This window comes from Sebastes umbrosus, chromosome 1, assembly GCF_015220745.1.
Source record: "Sebastes umbrosus isolate fSebUmb1 chromosome 1, fSebUmb1.pri, whole genome shotgun sequence".
NCBI classification, from domain to species: Eukaryota; Metazoa; Chordata; class Actinopteri; order Perciformes; family Sebastidae; genus Sebastes; species Sebastes umbrosus.
In genome coordinates, this window is record NC_051269.1 from 12,327,919 (window position 1) to 12,349,641 (window position 21,723).

General features: G+C 39.8%; 2 protein-coding genes across 5 annotated transcripts in view; one reads left to right on the forward strand and one right to left on the reverse strand.

Annotated features, from left to right (window-relative positions):
• Positions 1 to 21,723, reverse strand: part of syn2b (synapsin IIb) — a 94,202-nt gene that overhangs the window by 12,207 nt on the left and 60,272 nt on the right. For both annotated transcript variants that reach the window (XM_037781949.1, XM_037781958.1), the window contains exons 6-8: positions 6,703 to 6,765; positions 4,153 to 4,295; positions 2,579 to 2,653 (exon numbers count right to left, since the gene is read on the reverse strand). In XM_037781949.1, the coding sequence (XP_037637877.1) occupies positions 2,579 to 2,653; positions 4,153 to 4,295; positions 6,703 to 6,765 (281 nt within the window). The remainder of the gene's footprint in view (positions 1 to 2,578; positions 2,654 to 4,152; positions 4,296 to 6,702; positions 6,766 to 21,723) is intronic.
• Positions 9,139 to 21,446, forward strand: LOC119495486 (metalloproteinase inhibitor 4-like). Of its 3 annotated transcripts, none has more exons than XM_037781984.1 (6): positions 9,139 to 9,281; positions 9,441 to 9,739; positions 17,768 to 17,865; positions 18,208 to 18,322; positions 19,120 to 19,244; positions 19,596 to 21,446. In XM_037781984.1, the coding sequence occupies exons 2-6, from the start codon at positions 9,607 to 9,609 to the stop codon at positions 19,791 to 19,793; spliced, it is 669 nt and encodes a 222-aa protein (XP_037637912.1). In that variant the 5' UTR covers positions 9,139 to 9,281; positions 9,441 to 9,606; the 3' UTR covers positions 19,794 to 21,446. The 3 variants fall into 3 exon arrangements, with proteins under 3 accessions (XP_037637912.1, XP_037637932.1, XP_037637922.1); XM_037781994.1 differs by having other exon boundaries at positions 9,197 to 9,406; positions 9,537 to 9,739; XM_037782004.1 differs by having other exon boundaries at positions 9,176 to 9,739; positions 19,120 to 19,248; positions 19,596 to 19,794.

The window sequence follows — 21,723 nt, forward strand, 5'->3', positions numbered from 1 at the left end:
GCCTTGGGTGTAAAGAGCTCCATTGACTTACTGTCTGGAAAACTGAACACAATCACTAGAGCACATATAGACACATCAATACTGACCTAAAGTACAATGGAGCTGTACTAAGGCAGGTATCCTACTCTTCCTACAGAGAAAGAATCACTAAATCATATTAAGCTCACATTTGTAAAGTTTAAAGTCTCTGTACTGTACTAATTAAAGAAGGATTTGTTGATTTTAAAGGTATAATATATAACCGTTGCTGTTTGTAAACACAACGCATTCAAATTTGCCCTCTCCTCCTCGGCTTAACTAGCGAGCGAGGGAGAGAGAGAGAGCAGAGATGGTGGACCAAGCTATAGAGTGACTGAAGAGAGAGAGCGGCGTTAGTGAGAACAGAGCAGCAAGGTTTTGGAGAGTTCAAATATTAGCAAATTGATGAATCAGACACTGTATGTAAAAGGAAAATAAATACTTTGGTACTGTTTTATACAGTGCCTTCAGAAAGTATTCAGACCCCTTCACTTTTATCACATTTTGTTATGTTGCAGCCTTATGCTAAAATCAATAAAATTACTTTTTTTACTTATCAATCTAGACTCAATACACCACAATGACAAAGTGGAAACAGAATTTTAGAAATTTTTGCAAATTTATTAAAAAGGAAAAACTGAAATATCACATTGACATAAGTATTCAGACCCTTTACTCAGTACTTAGTTGAAGCACCTTCGGCAACGATTACAGCATTGAGTCTTCTTGGGTATGACGTGACAAGCTTTGCACACCTGGATTTGTGGAGTTTCTGCCATTCTTCTTTGCAGATCCTCTCAAGCTCTGTCAGGTTGGATGGGGACCGTCGGTGGACAGACATTTTCAGGTCTCTCCAGAGATGTTCGATTGGGTCAGGGCTCTGGCTGAGCCACTCAAGGACATTCACAGAGTTGTCCCTAAGCCACTCACACTGTGCTTAGGGTCATTGTCCTGTTGGAAGGTGAACCTACGGCCCAGTCTGAGGTCCTGAGCGCTCTGGACCAGGTTTTCATTAAGAATATTTCTGTATTTTGCTCTGTTCAGTTTTCCCTTGATCCTGACTAGTCTCCCAGTCCCTGCCGCTGAAAAAAACAAACAAAGCATGATGCTGCCACCACCATGCTTCACCGTTGGGATGGTATTGGGCAGGTGATGAGCGGTTCCTGGATTCCTCCAGACATAAAGCTTAGAATTGAGGCCAAAAAGTTTAATCTTGGTTTCATCAGACCAGACAATCTTGTTTCTCACAGTCTGAGTGTCCTTTAGGTGCCTTTTTGCAAACTCCAAGCAGGCTTTCATGTCCATCTGGCCACTGTGCCATAAAGCCCAGATTGGTGGAGTGTTGCAGTGATGGTTGTCCTACTAGAAGTTTCTCCCATCTCCAAACTGGATCTCTGGAGCTCAGCCAGAGTGACTATTGGGTTCTTGGTCACCTCCCTTACCAAGGCCCTTCTCCCCCGATTGTTCAGTTTGGCCGGGTGGCCAGCTCTAGTGAGAGTCCTGGTTGTTCCAAACTTCTTCCATTTAGGAGTTATGGAGGCCACTGTGCTCTTGGGGATCTTCAATGCTGCAGAATTTTCTTGTAGCCTTCCCCAGATCTGTGCCTCAACACAATCCTGTCTCTGAGCTCTTCAGGCATTTCCTTCGACCTCATGGCTTGGTTTTTGCTCTGATATGCATTATCAGCTGTGAGACGTTATATAGTCAAGTGTGTGCCTTTCCAAATCATGTCCAATCAATTGAATTTACCACAGGTGGACTCCAGTCAAGGTGGAGAAACATCTCGAAGATGATCGAGGGAAATGGGAGGCACCTGAGCTAAATTTCAAGTGTCATAGCAAAGGGTCTGAATATTTATATCAATGTGATATTTCAGTTTTTACTTTTTAATAAATTTGCAAAAATTTCTAAAATTCTGTTTCCACTTTGTCATTGTGGTGTATTGAGTGTAGATTGATGAGGAAAAAAAAGTAATTTTATTGATTTTAGCATAAGGCTGCAACATAACAAAATGTAAAAAAAGTGAAGGGGTCTGAATACTTTCTGAAGGCACTGTATACTTCACGTTAGTAACGCACCAATTTTTTAGCAATTTCTAACGACACTACACATAATACGACTCATATATCTGACAATAGACTTTTTTCATAGCTGACTTTTTGACTTGTTATAGCAGAAAGGAGAGTTGTAATTTAACATTAATGGCGGCTTTGCTCCATTTTGGTGTCTCGGTAAGCCTTGCCAGTGTGCCAGCATGCATTATTAATGCTTTTAATTACACCTGTGCCTTTCCTGCTGTGAAAGGTAAAAAAAAAAAAAGCTTTGGAAAAGGTCTATAATCCAGAATTTAGCCACGAGCAGAGCAGCTCAGTCTGAAAACGGGAACATTTCCTTAGCCAAAGAAAAAATGCCGCCTCAGACCACTACAGACATCAGACATGTTTACCCATGTGAACTGGTTTAAGCTCAGTGAATCTGCTGTGTGAGCACGTTGTGACTAACTGTGACATGTGCTACACATGGGCAGCCTGAGCATCACTAATGTGGAATCGGTGCTCACTTGTCAGTCATGGCTACTTGTTCCAACATGGCAGATCCGGTGTTGCTCTTCCAATTACCAGAGATGGATGTTCGCCTGGAAAACAAGAGGAAATTGTGCGTTAAATCATTACAGACGTCAACCTTCACTTGTAGAAATACAAGGCAAGATAGATTTAGGCAACCTTGTAGAAGGAAGGGTGTGGTTAAAAAGCCAGTGTATGCAGGCAACATGCACAGCTGCAGCTTATCAGGCTGATTAGCATCTGGATAAATTGAGTTACCATAGGCTCTTTGTTTTACTGGAGATGCACAGGTTGACACACAACAAATAGCTAAAGATACAAGACTATAATACACCCTGACTAATTCATTCAATTAAGCTCTCAACTCCCCGGTATTCCTCAGACTATTTGTTTATTAACATGGTTTTGGTGTCAAAATGTCAATAATGCTAAATTGTTTTTCTCTAAAAGGTGTATAGGGTTGCTAAAGACACAAGGTATGTATTACATTTTTTATGATGGCGCTTTTGCTCACTGTTTCTATGAATAAATACAGACACAATGATGAAAAAAGGTGTTTAAATCAGCGTACTGTCACAATAACATGATGACGCAGCACCTGGAGGTCAGGCAGTGCAGAGCAATGCAGCATTTATATTTCAGGGTTTTGGTGATTGGAAATGAAGATCCTGAGGCTACAGATGTGCTATGAATCAATTTAAAAGCAGAAATGGAGCAGGAGAAAGACGAAACTAGCTCAGATGACAAGAGCTCTGAATGGGAAAATAATCAAAATACCGTCCAAATAGTGGTCATAAGTGAAATTAGTACTGATGAGGGAACCTTACATAGTTACTGCACCTCAACTGCCTCGAGCGTACTGCTACAAACATACAAGTAGAAGTTCTGGCCAAATTTCCAACTTAGGACGCCAGAAGATCTCGCAAGCTTAAAAAGCTTGGCTTTCACCTGTTGTGGCCATGGCTGGGGAAAAGGAAAGAGGTGCCACGACTTCCCCAACGCTGATGGATGCTCTAAAAGTCTTTGTATGTTCCAGAAACAGAACCGCTTCAGTTAGGAAACTCCAAAAACACTGGAGATGCCACATCTGTCCATCTACGTGCCACTTCAAAAATATGGAGAGGTGCGTGTTGCAATGACCATAAGCTAACTGTGATTTGTGATTACTGTGCTGACTAATTAGGGTTTGGTAGATGCCAGTCTATGCAGGCTACACTTGAATATATAAACGACTTGTAAAAAACGGTTGTAAAAATTTGATCGCAAACAAAAAAGTTTACAAGCAATATGATTTAAAAATATAGCATCATTTGTATTACACAAGTGCTGAGTCGCTAAAAACAAAAGGAATGCTTAAAAAATCACCCACACTTTAAAGGGTAAGGGTTTACTTTGCCTCTCACTTTGCTCAGTTTACGCTCTATTTTATGTACTGTATGTCACTGTTCCCCTGTCTAGTGTCCTGAGCCCAGAATACAATGTGTTACAAACACAAAATGTGCATATTGTATTGTATACACATGAACACACAATACATGAAAGAAAACTCTTCCCTGAACCCAACACTCACATGTATGCTTTGTAGTCAGCGCCGATTTTCTGGACCCTGATGTCGTACTTGGCGTCTACAAATGGCTCTGTGGTGCAGTAGGTCTGAGTGATGGCCACCACGCTGGCAATGTCCTGGAAGTCGCTCACATTGTCCACTTTGACCTACAGAGGAAGAACACACAAAGAAACGAAGTAAGGATAGGCTATATGCCTTATTTTCCACTATAGATATTTGGATGTAAATATTATCATTTTTGCAATAAGCTCATCAACAGTATTGTATCATTGCATTAAATACAATATTAGAATCATCAAATACCAACACGTTCACTTCCCAACTCGTCACATACTGCCGCTTTGTCACGCCCCTTGGCGTCACTTTAGGTTTAGGCATCAAAACAACTTAGTTAGGTTTAGGAAAGAACTACATGGTTGGGCTTCAAACTACTAGGTTTGTAAAGTGAAAATGAAACTTGAACGAACAGCTGATTTTAAAGTGAAAGTGAAGTTTCCTGGATGAAAGCCTTGTGTTTGTTGGACCCATCCAGCTCCCCTTCCTCCCGCCCGATGTGTCTCTTTTGCTCTTTAAACTACGTCACCACACTCCCGGCGCACTCTTTCTGAGCATTTACTGTTGCCATGGATGGGTTTACATTGTAGTTAATGGAAAGCCTGGTGCGTCTCATACAGATGTGAAAGGGTGCCTTGTGCAGTGGTATCAAACGCTGACGGCCGTGACAAAGCGTTGGTATTTGACACCCTGGAAATGAGAATGGGCTGCATATTCATACAGGTACATACATGAAATCTGACCTCTGCATTTAACCTAAAATAAGCCTGCTTCCCAAATGTCAAACTACTTCTTAAAGCATGAACAAAGAGTCAATAGTCTGAAATATATAAACGCCTAGGTTGCATTTCTAGTGTCGACAGTGAATTAAATACTGTCATATCATCAATAATGCAGACCTAATTAAAGACCTGGATCGATATTGAGTACGGAGATTAATGATGATGTGATGGTCTCTGCAATAGCCACAGTTAGTGTCCTAGAAGTGACACAATCCACTTTAATCAAAAAAGCGGAAACTATTGTACCGGTGCCCTGCCCCTGTACTTATCATAAAGGATGATGGTTTCCTTAGATTCTTTTAGATTGTATTTGTTTACACATATAAAAAAGGTACAAGTTGATATTACATAACAAATGTGATGGAGAGTTGCAAAAAACCCTCAGAGGGGCTGGATCAGGGCACTCTCCAATGTATACCTTAATACATTTTAAAAAGAGAATAAATTATTAAAAAGGATGGTAAAGAGAAAGAAAAAATATAAGATTACACACTAGCAGACATCCATATATGTAAATAGACAAAGTTGTGAAATAGAATTAAGATTCACATTATAATATCATCAATAAAAACTCATTATTAGTAAGAAATTTACAGAGATAATCCATAAGGAAAACATTGGGGAGATAAAAACAAACCTTTAACGGCTTTCTTAAATTGTTCTGGTGACAACTTTTTAATATATGAGATGGCAGAACGTTCCATATCACTGAACCTGGGTAAACTAAACCAAACTGTAGCTGAGATGTTCGACACGTAGGAGGTCTGAGTTTGGAGTTATTTTGAGTCAAATAATGTGAAATTGTTGATTATAGGAATACAGTTCATGGAAATATGAGGGAAGGGTCCTGTTCAAAGAGCCGTACACAAATAAAGCGATCTAAAGTTGGTTAACTTGATAAACACTGAGGATGCCGGACTGGAAAAACAAAGGATGAACACAGTTAATAATTCTTAATGCTCGTTTCTGAAGACGAAAAATAAACTACAGCAGTGAAACAGACAAAAGCTCCATCTGTAGCACAATACAGATGTGTAAGAGATGAGATGGGAGGATAAAGGAAGGAAAAAAGGTTCTGGCTGATAAGAGGCCCAGTTAGACAGAGCGAGAGGACAATCGCACGATATCAGATTGAGCAGTCCAGGGGAATGATGTGTAGAGGATCGATGAGGAGTGCTGGAGAGAGGATAAACACTTCACACTGATTTCACCCAGAAAATATTAACACAGTTGTCAATCAATACCAGCACACTGAGAGGAGAAAATAAGGACTGAGGGAGCTTAAGGAAAAAACGATGTGCTGCAGTCATGAAAAGAAGAAGAGATAAAGAAAGACCGATAGGATGGATGGATATTTAGTGGTACGTCAGAGAAAACATTACACAGTACAAACGATGTGATTCCAGATGTGACAGTGCTTAGTGTAAACCATTCGACTATCTCTAGGCACACGGAGGGATTTTAAAGCACTTCCTGTTGTGGAATTTCTGATACTCAGGTTAACTCGGTCAACAGGAAGGAAGAGGCCCCCGGAGCTGTTGATGTCTTACACAGAAAGTTTATTGAAGCTTGATCAAGGATTAATTGTCTGCTCTCTGCGTGAAGGCCTCACAACTCTGCCCTTTCTCCTATTGCAGGAGGTCAAATCTGTCATGTAGTTAGATGATCCTCCAATTTAGCATTTTCAATTTGGCTAAATGAAATGAATCAACATTACCTTTCCCATTCCAGAGTGGGCGTGTCCGATCTTCACCACCACTGGGAAACTTGGTGATGTAATCTGAAAAAATAACATAAGAAATAGAATAATTAAAGGATGAATAATGATGAACAATACAGAATGACTATCAACATATAAACACGCTGGAACGACCCCGCAGTGAAGAATTAGTGACTGTTTCGAGCAACTGTCACCATTCACAGATCTATGAAGGTAAGTAGGCCTTTATGGGTCTAGCATTACAAAAAAATGACAATCTCATCAAATCATATACAGTAACTTGAAAGTACAGTGTGCAGGATTTGGCAACATCTAGTGATGTGGTTGCAGTTTGCAACCAACTGAGCACCCCTCCGCTCACTCCTCCCTTTCCAAGACCGCGGTAATGTGAGTGCAAAACCTTGGTAACACCGTTCGCATCGCTCAGAGGCCATTCATACCATAATAACACTACTTTAGGAGCAACGAAAGTCAGACGGCGGCACCACAGTTTTGCAAGTTTTTACAAGCGTGTCGGAGAACTACGGTGGCCTTCAGGTAACGTAAAAACATGAAATGCTCTCTCTAGAAACAGTGTTTGGTTTGTCCGTTCTGGGCTACTGTAGAAACATCCTGGAGCAACATGGTGAACTCCGTGAAGAGGACCCGCTCCATATGTAGATATGAAGGGCTCGTTCTAAGCTAACGAAAACACAGCGATTCTTAGTTTCAGTTGATTATACACTAATGAAAACATAGTTATGAATATTATATTCCATTTCTGCCAATAGATCCCCAAAATGTTACACACTGGACCTTTAATTCTTTATATTTTACAATAAAACTAATTATATAGATCTGCCAGGAGGGGATAGCACTGGAGTTACTGTCTGCCATATTTTGCCATGTTTCACTAAACAATTATTTCTAGAAAAAACAAAAATGCACAAGGAAGCTGTTAATACAGCATACATATGATCACATATTACCATATTATATACATATATTATTAGATGCACATTATCACCTTATGACAACAGGTAAGCAAACAGTTGCCTTTTTACACAACCAGCGGACAAAGAGCAGCATTAGCGTGAATGGAATTGTGTTTCTGTCCACTTGACAGATGAAAGTCCAATATTATCGCTTTGCTCTGGTTTAGACCAAGTCCTGAGAGGAATAGCTGTCTCTTTAGCTACTAAATGCTCCACTATGTAAACCAGCTATTTACTAACTTTGTCCGTAAGGCATGTACACGTTGTGTACAGTGGGTTTATATTTTACTGAAAACAGCTGCCTACTGCTCCTCAAAATGCTATGAGAGCGATGAGAGTGAACCAAAACAGTAAAGTGATCTTAGTCAGTAAATGAGCTGAAAGTAGCTAAAATGCTCATATTACAAGTTGTTCATTGTATCATTGTTAAAGGTGCTAAATATGAGATTGGGAGCAATTCTATTGCCCCCCCCTGGCTCTCAACATGGCAACGGCTGAGCCGACGGCTTGCAGCTAACGGCAGAAACAAGTCAAAAGCTAACAGAGCTAACAGAGGGAACCAGAAAGTGGGTGGTACAATTCCACGACGATGTCGTCGGTTGGGACGGCGTTATCAGCTGTAACCACCGTATGAGAGCAGTGCAGAGCGGAGCGGTCAGTGCCGACCCAACTATGTCAACAAAGCACGGAAAAGCTCTACAACAAACACACAGAGGGAGAGTGACTTCATTCTCTGCTCAGGTAGACATCACTCCACTATATCTTTACATAGCAAATAGTTGTTAACTGCTTTATTAATGCTCTGGATATCGTATAGAGAACCTTTAATAATACAAATATTGATTAGTGCAGCTTTAAAATGTGATACAAAAGGACTGATGACGACAGATGTGTCCTGCAATGCACATATTGACACAATAAAACAAATATGTAGTTCAAACATGGAAACGGATGCAGAAAAAGGATATTTGTATAGCCTCTGTTCGGTACAGATTCCCAAATGAACACAATCTACATCTCTCTCAAAAACAAGTGTGTATCTATGATCATTTTCGTTTACAAGCATTCTCAACGTTATAACTGTATTCTTTCATTTAAATCTGTTTCTTTCAGTCTTTACTAATGTTTGTTTTCAGATGTGCTGACATGCGCTCAGATGTCTTTTTTTTATTAAAAATGAATCATGAAGCCATTAGTCATTTCCCACCCATACAGCAATACTTGTACTCTACAACTGAACACTAATCAACAGTTATGATTATATTGTTTGCTTTATGACTCAGATGCTGCACTGATGGTCACACAAGCTGCATCTGAAAGAGAAGAACACGGAACTCATTTATAATTACGCTTCACAAACCGGTCTAACAATACTTTACTAATCGGTCATCATTTTCATGACTGACTGCATGAATGCCCCTACGGTAGCCAATGGGAGAAGAGGGAGGACATCAAAAGAGGGTGCAGGAAGAGGCAAAGGATGGTAGTTTTTTTTCCCCCTGCGTTTGAGGAGGCTGTCCCTAAATTGTTGAGTACATAAGAGGCTCCCTGTGTGCGACCCTCTCAGCATTCAAGACCAGAGTGTGAGGGGATCCAACTATTGTAAGTTCTCTGTGTGTTGTCTACAGAGAGGGAGAGAGAGACAGAGAGACAGAGAGAGAGGAGCAGTGGCAGCAGCAGCAGGCTTCCCTTCGACTCAAGTTATTTGCTCCAGCTTGAATTCAGAGGTGTACTTTAAACTTCAAACATTTCTATCCACAGCCACCTTTTCAGCTCAGCATCTTACTCCTTCGACTCTACTGTCTTATCCTTCCCCCGCGTTGCTGCCCGATTTGCTTTTCCCGTGGAACTTAACAGGATCAGAAGAGGTTTGCCGAGCGTTCGTCGAGCGGTGGAGCGGTCAGAGGCAGCCAGAGTCATCATAGCCATGTTCCAGGAGCGGAGTGCGTATCTGGGGCTCTGGGTGCTCCTTTTGCTCGGTGCAGGCATGGAGGAAGTTGTGGAGGGATGTAGCTGCCACCCAGCACACCCACAGCAGCTATTCTGCAGCGCTGAGATCGGTGAGTTAATAACTGGAGACCTATTTCGTTTTCTGTTTTCTGTATAGTGGAAAAACTGTGAATGCAAGTCTGTCTTAACTGACTCATTGATGATTTGGCTTATTGATCAACTTAATTGGATTTTATGAGACAAGAACTAATCAATAGAGCCTCATGGCTGATCTTTTTATGGTAGTTAATTGAATAATAGTAATATTTATAATAATTTTGGCTTTTTCCAATGGTATTTATAGAAATGATCTGTTTTATGCAGATGACAGTCTAAGTTATTTAAGCACTATATAGCATGGCTTCAAAACAATATTTGTGTGGTGGACTGTCAGTGCACTAATTATTGATCAATATCAGTTATAAGTGAACGATATTATACATGCACACACATAGTTGTTTGTCTGACTGGCCTTTCTTTTTCTTATATACCAAAATGAAAACACTACCAGCCCTGTTATTATTTGACAACAGGGCAGCCTGTTTTTCGTTGTTATATAATTGAGTTTACTTGCTCTCTATCACAAAAACAAACCCTAAAAAAACAGCCAGTGCCAAGAGGCCCCGGCCTACTTTCTGTCTGTCTGTCTGTCTGTCTGTCTGTCTGTTGGGGTGTCTGTCGGGTTGTCTGCCTGTCTCCCCATCATCCAGTTCTTTCTTGTTTAAGCACAGGCCAAAACCAACACTCTGCTCTGACTTTGAGTACTTGGCTCCAGACTGTGGAAAGCTGGAGTATGTGCTCCTGTCAAAGGTGACACTCCAGCAGAGGAGAGAGACACACAGAGAAAGAGAAAGTAGACAAAGAAATTGCTTTTAGTCTTGTTTTTCTAATTGGTTTGTTTCTCCCTTCAGGGTTTAGGGAGGGTAAGCTCCCTCAAAGTAAAATGTGTCTCAAAATGATAGTCAGTCTGAAATGGAGGCTGAGACCTGTTTTCAAAACCGCCATAACACCAAATTAGATCTGGGTTATGAGAACACAATGAGAGTATTTGGGGCAGTGTTTTTAGGACAGAGTTTTCTGTATGAAGTGTGTCATCAAAGAGCGAGATGGAGGTCCCGTATGATTATTCTGTTTTCTTCAACTGAACAATTTCAGGTTTTCATACAGGCCTCACTTTGCAAAGTCCCGATGAGTTAGAACAGACCGAGACTTTCCAGTCTACGCTGGTATAGCACTGGGTCGAGTTTTTGGTCTCATTGGTTCTCATTTTAACAAGACACAAAAGCAGTGCATGCATGGAATTCTCACATAAATTGTGTAGCCGACATTCATAAACGACAACTATTGAAAAAAACATGTTATAAAGTAATGCAGGGCATAAGCAAATATTATATGTTGAACCACTTTTTCTCTGTTTCTGTCCGCACATGGGAGAAGTTTGCCTTCAGGGCAGAGATCTTCTTAGGTTTAAGCAACAAACCTACTTGGGTTAGGTTTAGGAGAAGATCATGGTTTGGGTTAAAATTAACCCTTTCGGGCTGAAAGCCCTGAAGAAAAACGTATCCCATGTGCGTTTGCACAACTGGACCCAAACAAAATGGATTCCAATTGACCATTTGCTAAACTCCTCTCCCAGCTGTCCAATCATAGCATAGCAACTGTAACTAGTTACAGTAGGTCGTTTGAGTTTGTGATTTTTCCACATGTTGAAGTGTGCATTATCCTTTCCGAAACCAAAAACTCAAGAGCAACAGTGCAAAAAGTGGATTTCGCAGTGAGGTGAAATGCAAACATTAGCATGTTTGGCTTATTAACTCACAAGCATTACCTCTAAAGCTGAGCAGCATATCATGATCTAAATGCATAATTTTGTGGGATTACAGGTTAGGTTCGAAAAAGCCTCCATCAGGACTGAGACATCTGCTGTCTAGTATTTAGCCCCTGTGTGGGAGTCGGTTTTGAGATGCTGCTATCAGAGTTATGTTAGTAGCTTTGTCCTGGTCTGGGGAAGTAAACACTCCAGCAAACAAATCTTTTCTCTTGTAATGTTAAAAGTGAAACAAACACCTTGGAAATAGAAACAGTAAAGTAAAAAATCGCATAACCGTCATAACTTCTGTCTTGTCCAAGTATATTTTTTTCTGCATCTAAATGTCAGAATAAATAACAGTTTGTAGTTAAATCCCCCCCATCATACTGTACTGCATGTAAAACTAGGGCTAAATATTTCTACTTCGCAGTACAAAAACAACATTTCAATTGGCAAAATTAGCGTTTACTAGCTAGAATTGTTAAGCTCTTTCTGTCTACCTCTGTGTGAAATCAAGGTTGTTCTACTGTTTCAAAAATGACTACGACTTTCTAGCAGTAATTCTGCCACCGTTATCGTTGTAAACTGTGCTGAAGCAGAAAGTTGACATAGCAACAGTAACTATGAGGGGTGGGACTTCACAAATAGTCAATTAACCAAAGGTTTCCTTTGTAATTGGATCCCATTTCCTCGGGATATGCTCAGGGCTTGGGTCTGTGTTTAAATGTATGAGTTGACGTCTGAATGGATACAAGAGTCAGTGGCCCCTTTCAGGTAGGATGCAACTTTTTGGACCCATGAATAACAAACAAGGAAAATCCTTCGTTTACAACTATGCGTGTTGAAGAAAACCTTTCATTTGGTGGCATCTGCTGTTAGTCTGTCCTGGTTGTTTTCTAAGCATAGGCTGGTGGTGGCCTTTAGTTGACCTGACAGTGCTGTCAGAGTCGATGAGTCCTTTGAATAAAGCTATACATCTGAGTAATATCCCATCTGGACAAACCTTGGACGATTCCCGTGCCATGTTTGTGTATTTGAGATTGTGTGCATGAGTGTGTGTGTGTGTGTGAGTGTGTTGGACGGAGGCCAAGCCATGCCAACACAGCCTACTCCATCTCTCTCTCTTTCTTTCCCTCTCTCTCCCCACTTCATTTCCATGTCTATAGGCTTGGCCTAATGGTCTGCATACTAACAATATCAGTGTGAAAGCCCGCTGACAGTCCAGCTTTGTGAGCATGACAAGGGTGCCGATTCATCAGGGAGGGGGGAAGTTAGTTACTACATCAGTTCTCATGGTACAAGTTTGCAATATTTCTCTTTGGATATGTAGCTGTGAGGCAGATGCACGGCCACTTTCACTCTGCAGGCGTGCCTGTCCTTATTCCTGCTCATAACACAGCTGCAGCAACTGAATTGAGCGGGTAACCTAGCCTGTGCAGTTCAAAGATGTCTAGGTGGGGGGTAAACATTTCAGAGAATCTGGGCCAAGAGAATCATTTTAGGAAGAGACAACAAACTTGGAATGAAATGAGTTTCGCTGTTCAGTTGTTACATGTAATCGCTACAATAAATGCCGTTAAAATGCACAATCACTGCCCCAAAACGACTGTGTCTGGAAGGTGATCCAACTAAAACCACTGATCTGCTGTAATGATTGTACTATTCTTGGTTAATTGGCTATAGCATTTCTGTCCTCTTCTATATTGCACTCATTCACGGCCAATGCTCAGACTGCCAACTATTTGATCCTTACACAGAGCATAGTAATGCCGTAGTGTATTACTTACCATTAATAGGCCACATAGACCCATTATTCTGCTCAGAATGGAAGATTTAAATGGGCTAATTTGCCAAAGCACTTCATCTACTTTCAGATATATTTCTTCTTGCCAAAGAAAGTGCAGATCAAAGAGCTGACCAGAACAAAGAGGGCAATATTATGATAGTCATCATTGGTACACTGTATTTCTGTGTAGTGAGCGTGACAGTCTTATTCAGTGGTGTAATTGTAAGTGCTGATGGAATAATAGAAGATGTGATACTGGCCTACAAAAACAATACTTGCTGCATTTTTTTAATACCATTTACTAGTGGTGGAAGTATTCAAATACTTCTTTACAAGTAGAGCTAGACTGATAAGTCTGCTGGGCCGATATATAGAAAATATCAGGGTCGGGTTATGCTTGAACAAAACTAGTTTGTATGACGTGTTGTTCAAACCCAGATGGCCAATCATGGTGTCAAGTGGGAGCGAATGTCGTATTGTCGGTTTCGGAAAGTAACAGAAATGTCCGACACAGCCTTCACTAACCTGATGTTAAAAAGGTGTGGGGGGGTTTCCAAAGCTAGTTGACCATCCAATATGAGTTCTAACGGAGCAGCTTTGGCCTATCACAGATAAATCATATTGGATTATTTGTCGGCCAATAAGTATCAAGACATTATAGTACAAATACCTAAAATATGTTTGAGGTAATTTAGGAACTATGTCTCCATTACAAAGTTTGTCCACCAGAGACAAAGTTTATTTTTCAGTTGTAAAATTTCCTCCTCCGTACATTTCTTGGTCACAGTTGTTTAATAACCAATGTCTCCTTATCAAACGTATATGCATTTATATGAAAAAAATAATGCCTGATATATCGTATTCAGTATTATCCAGTATTGGTTATTACAAGTAATAGTCCTGCATGCAAAATTTAGCTTGAGCGGAAGTACAAAAGTATGGGCAGCAAGTATCAAAAGTACTTATTATGCTATAAATTATTGATACATTGACCTTTAAGCTGCATTTTAATGTATAGTAGTTTGGTGTTACATCAAACTACTATACTACTTCAACCTATCATACTAGTACTATTCAATATTTACCAGCAAAATGTTGTAGTGGAGTAAAAATACATTTAACTCAAATATACTATAGTAGAAGTATAGAGCTGCATAAAATGAAATAATCAAGTACAAGCACCTCTAAATTCTACTTAAGTACAGTACTTTATGGATACAGCCATACCAATACCAATACCTAGTTAACTGAACTTGACGATGATAGATGAAAATGTATCCATGACACTCCAATGTAATAACCCATTAATCAAACTGAGCTCTAATTTGTTGCATGCAGTTTTTAGGTCACAGCTGCACATGTGTGTAGATGAGTTTAGAGGCAGGTGTGTCCTTGTGAGGTCAGACACTGTAAAGTGTATTGTAAATATTATAGAGCATCAATGTGCTTGTTACAATGGATATCTACTTGTTTCTAACAAGACATAGGTAAGGAGAAAAGTTACCCTTTAACATCTTTTCACCTACAACTGTATTAATCTACTGACGGATGCAGGTCTAATGTTTTCAGATGAACTGCCATGCTCTGTTTGAGCCTCATGAATAATACAATATTAGATTTAGGTATAATAAAGTTATAATGAGCTAGCATCTTGTGCTCTCTGACATTTCCTATAAAGTGGACGTCCTTGGACCAGCTGCTCACCGTGGGCGATGCAGTGCACTCTGATTAAACTGTAACACCTCACACAAGTTTCTATTAACTTTCTGTCTGGCCGTTTGTTTGTCTGCCTGTTTTTTTTTATCTTTTTGTGTGTTCGACTGAGAAAAAAAGTCTCCTTTTCTCCTGAACCAATTTCACAGAACACACTGAGCTCCGTGGTGTCGTTATAGGATGAGGCGAAAAGCCCAAACAAGTGGGGGAGGGGTTGCGAAGTTGAGGGCTAGGAGGGGTGATAGATCACACTTTTTCTCCCTCTCTTATTTTCACAGTTGTAAACATAAACAATCCAAACGTGTCCCAGTTTAATTCCTGTTGCATTGTATGGGAATGACATAAGCTGACAGGAAGTAAATATGGACCCAAGCTGTTGCCTAGCAATGCAATTATGTTGAAACGGTCTATAGTGTAGCTTTTCTCTTTCTTTCATGGTTATACCAAGGTCACTTGAGCCTCTGTTTCTCCCCTTCTCTTTTTCCATCTCACTCTGGTGCATCTACATCATCGCTCAGCAGGTCAAACAATAAAGATATTGAAGTATATTACATCTATGTTGTTGATTATACACATAATTAACTGTACAATCAATCATCTTAGCTAAACCCCGCTCTTCTTAAGCTGTGTTCACACTAGGAACAACACTGTAACGCCCTACAAGTAAAGTTGAGCTGATCTCAACTTTTATCAGCGCTCTAATCACGCAGTGAAGCGTCAACCAATCACGTTTTTGTTTCACCCTGTTCCGTTCCATCTAAAAAAAATACCGTTAGCCAGTCCCCGGTGCTATTTAAAGACATAACGACGTCAAGGAGTGCTTGAGCAACACTTCATTGGCGATTCCCCCGACAATGGAGCTGGCCACACCGGCCATTTTTTTTGCTTTCGTCGCTGGTACTCTGAACGTATCATAAATTACTGTTGCTACGCCCATCAAGCTGTATCTTCATTTCTAGCCGACAGCAGTTGATTTTGTTTGGCTGAAATGACGACTGTCACTAACAGATTTTATTAGCAGTTTTTAATTAAGCAAACGTTAGCTTTATGAGCTGGCTGATAACGATGTCTCCGGCTGACTATTTAATGTTTCCTATTGAATCCTTTTGAAATGAGAACCCAGTAAATGCATCTTAAATATGCACTTGAAGGCTATATACATGACATCGTGCTAAAACACTGAGGCCAAAGTGCCATGTCTGAGGCGAAAAGTCAGCATCCTCACCAATTATTGATCCTTTTGGAAGTCATAAATAATAAGAAGTGTTGTTCTTGTATTTCAGTGTAGAGCTAGTTAGACATTGTGTTACAAAGTATGATTCAGAAAAGGTAAGATCAGACTGGTTTATTCTAACACACTGTTTAGTTGCTTAGCTTACATACTCTAACGAGCAACACAGAGATTAGATTTATGCTTTAATGCTCATATTTCCAAACAGAATGCTTAAATTTGAACCGTATTAGAGAAAAGGCATTTAGGTTGAGGACTAACCAATCTGTTTGGTGAACTAAACGCTATCCGGATAACAAGTTAGCCTGGAGTTGCTTCATTGTAACCTTCCCCATATCCAACAAGCAGGACAGAGCTGCTGACGTTATCCTAGTAGCTTCCAGGACTGTCCATTGTGGATGTGCTCGTTGTGAACAGGACCTTTTTTTAAATGTTACCTGTAACCTGTAACCTGTAGAGCGGATAAGCACACCATTTAATCCCTTCCTCACACTTTGGCTCTTGTATTTTTGGTTTTACTACAGCCTTACTACAGTTTTCTGATAAGCACTCTAAGCATTGTTCTTGTGTGTTGTCACTGCCTTTCTGTTAATGTTAGTTCATGTTTAATGCAGCTGTCATTCAAAGTCACTGTGTAGTACCTTTGATAACCTGAGAGAAAGCTACAATTGTTAACTTAATTATGTTTGATTGATTAAGCCTATTGGTTATGCCCCAGCATGCAGCCTATAGGAAATGTTTGACAGTGAAATTAATTTGGCGGTTAACATAATGAGTCATGCAGATGTCTAAAAGTGCAGAATTTATGGGTTTGATGGAAGGAAGAAAAGTGGTTCTGTAGCAAAGTCTGGAATAACAACTGTTTGATTTGGCACAGTGTGAACTGCATGTTGTGGTCTGTGTGAGTTAAACGTGCAACATTAGTAATATTTGAAGCGTAATGAGTGTTTTGTCTCTAAATGAGACGTAAAATTATACGACTTCACTGTTACCTTCCTGTTGAAAAACCACAGGCTAATTATCCTGCTACTTTACCCCTGTACTTGATTTACAGTACGGGATCAAATAATGTGAAGTCACTTCTGTGCCAAACATGGTTTGGCGTGAGTACGTATGCGTGTGGTATATACTATATACATAAATGTGTGTGTGTGTGTGTGTGTGTGGAGTCAGTTAATGAGAGTGTGCAAGCAGAGAGCTACTTGTTATTCCATGTGGGTTTTGATTTCCCTCCCAGAGGAGAGGAGGGACACATCCTGTATCACTACTGAGAGGGATTGCTTCACTGTCTGTGTGTGGAGAAAGACGAGCGACGAGAAAAATGATAGAAAAGGACATAGGAGGAGAAAAATGAAGAAAAAAAAAACACATCTGTCTGTTTATCTAACAATAGAGAGAAGGAAAAAGCCTCTAACTTATTGATCATAAACAAGATAATTCAGAATGTTTTCCGTTGTCTCCGGCATGTAAATCACGTTCTTATCTTGCCTCCTGCACTTATTTGGCATTTCAATTAATCTTAATCCTCCTTTACTTCTGCCATTTCCTCTTCCTGACAGTGATAAGGGCAAAGATCTCCGGAGAGAAGATTGTGTCGCCTAGCAACAGCTCCTCACCTTACATGAAGATGATCCAATATGAAATCAAAATGATCAAGGTGAGATCTCTGGACAGCAGTAGCAGCTGCTGCCGGTGAAGACGTACATCATCTTTACCGTTCATGCTGCTGTCTGTAGCTGTATAATTGATGTGGGTATTGGCTACAGATAGTCTGTCAGGAAAAGGAAACACGTTCTGTTTGGCTGTCTCCACTTGGCTGTATGGTGTTTATAATGAATACTGAGCAGGACTATATTCTGGGGACATATACAAGTTGTTCTAGTCCTGTTATTATTCCTGCTTACATTGCTGCTACATGCGTAGGGTGTATTTAATTCCCATTAGGCCATGCTTATACCTTCCCTTTTCCCTCTCTACTCTCTTCACCCTGTATGTTCAGATGTTCAAAGGTTTCGACAAGGCCAAGGACATCCAGTACGTGTACACTCCGGTCTTCTCCTCACTGTGTGGAGTCAAACTAGACTCCAACAATAAAGCAGGGTATTTGCTCTCAGGTACAGTATGCACTGCTCAGTTTTTATATTGCACGTTTAGTAGGAAAAAGCAACAGAAAGTTAGACATTTTTGGGCACTAATGTTCATTCGCTTTCTATTCTGCTGAGATTTAGATGAGAAGATCGATATGACAACTACCAGCACCTCTAAAGCTCACCAATTAACACGTTATACTGTATCTTGTTTGTTTAATCTGCACAAAATCCAAGAACCAGGCTGTTTCCCCCTCTTTCAAGTTTTTTGCTTAGCCAAGCTAACCGTACACATATGAGAGTTATGTTCTCATGCAACTCTTGGCAAGAAAGTAAATATGTGTATTTCTGAAAATGTCTTCTAACAAGTATGTTGTAAACATTATAAAATATTGACCACATTTTCGGCAGTCACGGTTATATTACTCAACCGGAACTCTATTGAACAGCTGTAAACTAATGATTGCTATTACAGTAAATAATAATCTTTAAGGCTGTTAAATACAGCAGGGAATATTGGCAAGAGTCTGGCGATACAATATGTATCACGATACAGGGGTTACGATTCAATATATTGCGATACTGTAAGCAAGGCCATATTTAAATCTAATGTTAGGAAAACTGTCACAGTATTGACTGAGTTAATCTGTGCATGTAAACTATTAATTAAAAATCGATGCAGTGTTTTCAAGAATCGATACAGTACCACTAAACATATCGTGATACTCGATATTTTCTTATATCCCTAAAATACAGCAACATAACTTGATTTGCTGAATGCAAGATGACATTTTCAATGACGGTGTTGTGATGTCACTAAACAGGAAGTATGTGGAGTGATGGGAGGATTTCTATTGGCCAATGCGACCTAGTGGAGTCTTGGGACAACTTGTCACTGTCGCAGAAGAAGAATCTCAACTACAGATACCAGATGGGCTGTGAATGCAGAGTGAGTAAGGACTGTTTGTTCTCTATTCATACATATTAATATTTGTCCCACTCATCTATCAGCCTCAGAGATGCCTCAAGAAACAAAGCAACAGATCACAAAAAAGATCACGTTTCTCATCTCTCACTCTGGCTCAAACTTGCTTTCCATTTCAGTACAAATATAAGACTTTCAAGTGTGTTCTTTTTCCAATCAACACTTGTTCCTAGCATCATGCGTTTTCACACTCCAGTTTTCTTCCAAAATCCACCCCAACAAAACTCTTATTCATAACACAGGGGAACTTCAGGAACAAATAATGAGAAGCAGTGAGTGAGTAAACGGATGACTCAAAAACTCTTCTATCCACAGATCAACACCTGTTACACGGTCCCGTGTGCGTCTACAGGAGAAAACGAGTGCTTGTGGACTGACTGGCTGCTGGATAACAGCCTAAATGGGGAGCAGGCTCGGCAGTACGCCTGCATCCGCCGCTCCGACACGACCTGTAGCTGGTACCGGGGCGGACCCCCACCTGAGAAAGACTTCCTGGACATGGCTGACCCTTGACCTGTAATTCTGATTTCAGAATTACTTCTGAATTTGCTTCTGATCTCATTTTACTCCATTTCACTCCTGCAAAGTCCTGAGAAACATTTCCTGCTTTTGCTTATGTAGCTCAAATTTGGCGTGCAAAGTAGCAACTGATTTCAGTGAAAAAATTGGCTGATTTTTTTTTTACACTTGAGGGAGTTTAACCCAACGCTGAGCTTCTGTTAGCAGAGTTCAGGTGGTTGCTACAGCAATGCTAAGAAAATCTTTGTAAACTGCAGGAGCTTTCAGCATTCCTCTGACTCATTTTCTCGCTCTCACACATTCCACTTCACTCGCTGTTTTCCACAATAAGAATAGCAGCAGAGCGTCCACTGCAAATTATATTCTCCCCTAAGTCAATAGTCGCCTGATGGTAAATGCATAATCTTGACGAATACTTAATACTCGTGTTTGTTTATGCATAACTTCATAAGGTTACGTAGTCATTTAAGTTATGCATTTACTGAGAGTACAAGGAAGTTGGACATTTACCGAAAATAGTAGAAAAAAGCTGCTAACTTTCGCCACAATCCTGCATTGCAAAGTTTATTTTACAACTGTAAACAAATCTTCTGTGCACTAATGTTTTGCAGGTAGACAGTAGCACGGCCATCTTTTCCCAACATATTCTGGTGTTGAATTATTACCTATATATTACTGAATAACTGCCCCATGCAAATGAAAATGTTTTCATTGCACCAGACGTCCCCTAATTAATTCTATTTTGACAAAATCTGACACATTCATTATATAATTTTTGTACATCTAAATCATCACAGTTTATACTCTCAAATTGCTGAGAATGTAAATATTGTACTTGAGTGAGAATTAACATTTTAAAGGCTAACCAGATCTTGTCTTATAGCATAGAAGTTGTTATCTTGTGGTTTCGTGTGTTTAGTTTCCTCGGTTGAACTCTGTACTATTTCCTGTGCCAAAAATCTAATCCAGCGCTTTAACAACAGCACTGCCACCCCGTAGACGCCAAGCCACCTCTCCTTTGAGGAAATGATGTAACAGGACAAGGTTCAATTCACTGTTTTTAAACTTAAAAACAGGAAGTGGATTCTCCTCAATGTTCAAGTTCAAGAAAAGATAGTTAAAAACTTTGGCACAAGACGTTAACCGATAAAAAGAGAAATAATATTTGTGAATTAGTGATTTAATTGTTGTTTTATAGACATTATTTAATGTAACGACTCAACATTTATTAAAAGACCCAAATCTGAATTGACCCCTGTCTTGTTACTGGATTACTTCACTGAAGTCATACAGATTAAAATGCATTATCAACTGCTACCTTCATGCATGAACCACTATTCAAAGATAATATTAGAGTCACGTTGAACAACAAAATATTTAAATTTAAGCTGCGCAATGCAGTAATTTGTCTGATACGTTTGAAACATACCATTTTGAAATATGTTAATAATTAAATTTAGACTTTCATGACATGAGTAATAATGCATTATAACTGTGTGGCTTTAGTGAAGCGTTGTCAAACAATTTCATGTTTGTTTTATACTGAAAGAATTGTTTGGGTTTGTATTTATGTCTCTGTTTCTGTCTATATAGAGTTTTCTATTTCCATGTACCAAAAAATATTGTATATAAAATGTCTCAATGGAATAGTGTGACACTGACTCTTCTTTTCTTCGCTTCAGTAACCAAAATGTTAGAACATAAGACTCCTTACAGTACTTCAAAGAAAGCTCAGAGGTGACAGGATTTTTCCTTTTCCAAGGGTTGCTACTGTTACAGAATATCTCTAACAAGCCAGAGCAGTAGTGAAAAAGCACTCTGGTGCCTTCAGAGCAAAGTGTGTTTTTCTTATACTCCACCTTAAACGCTCTAGTGAATATAGTAAGTAAAATACATAACGAAAATAAGCAAGGTCAGCTTCCTC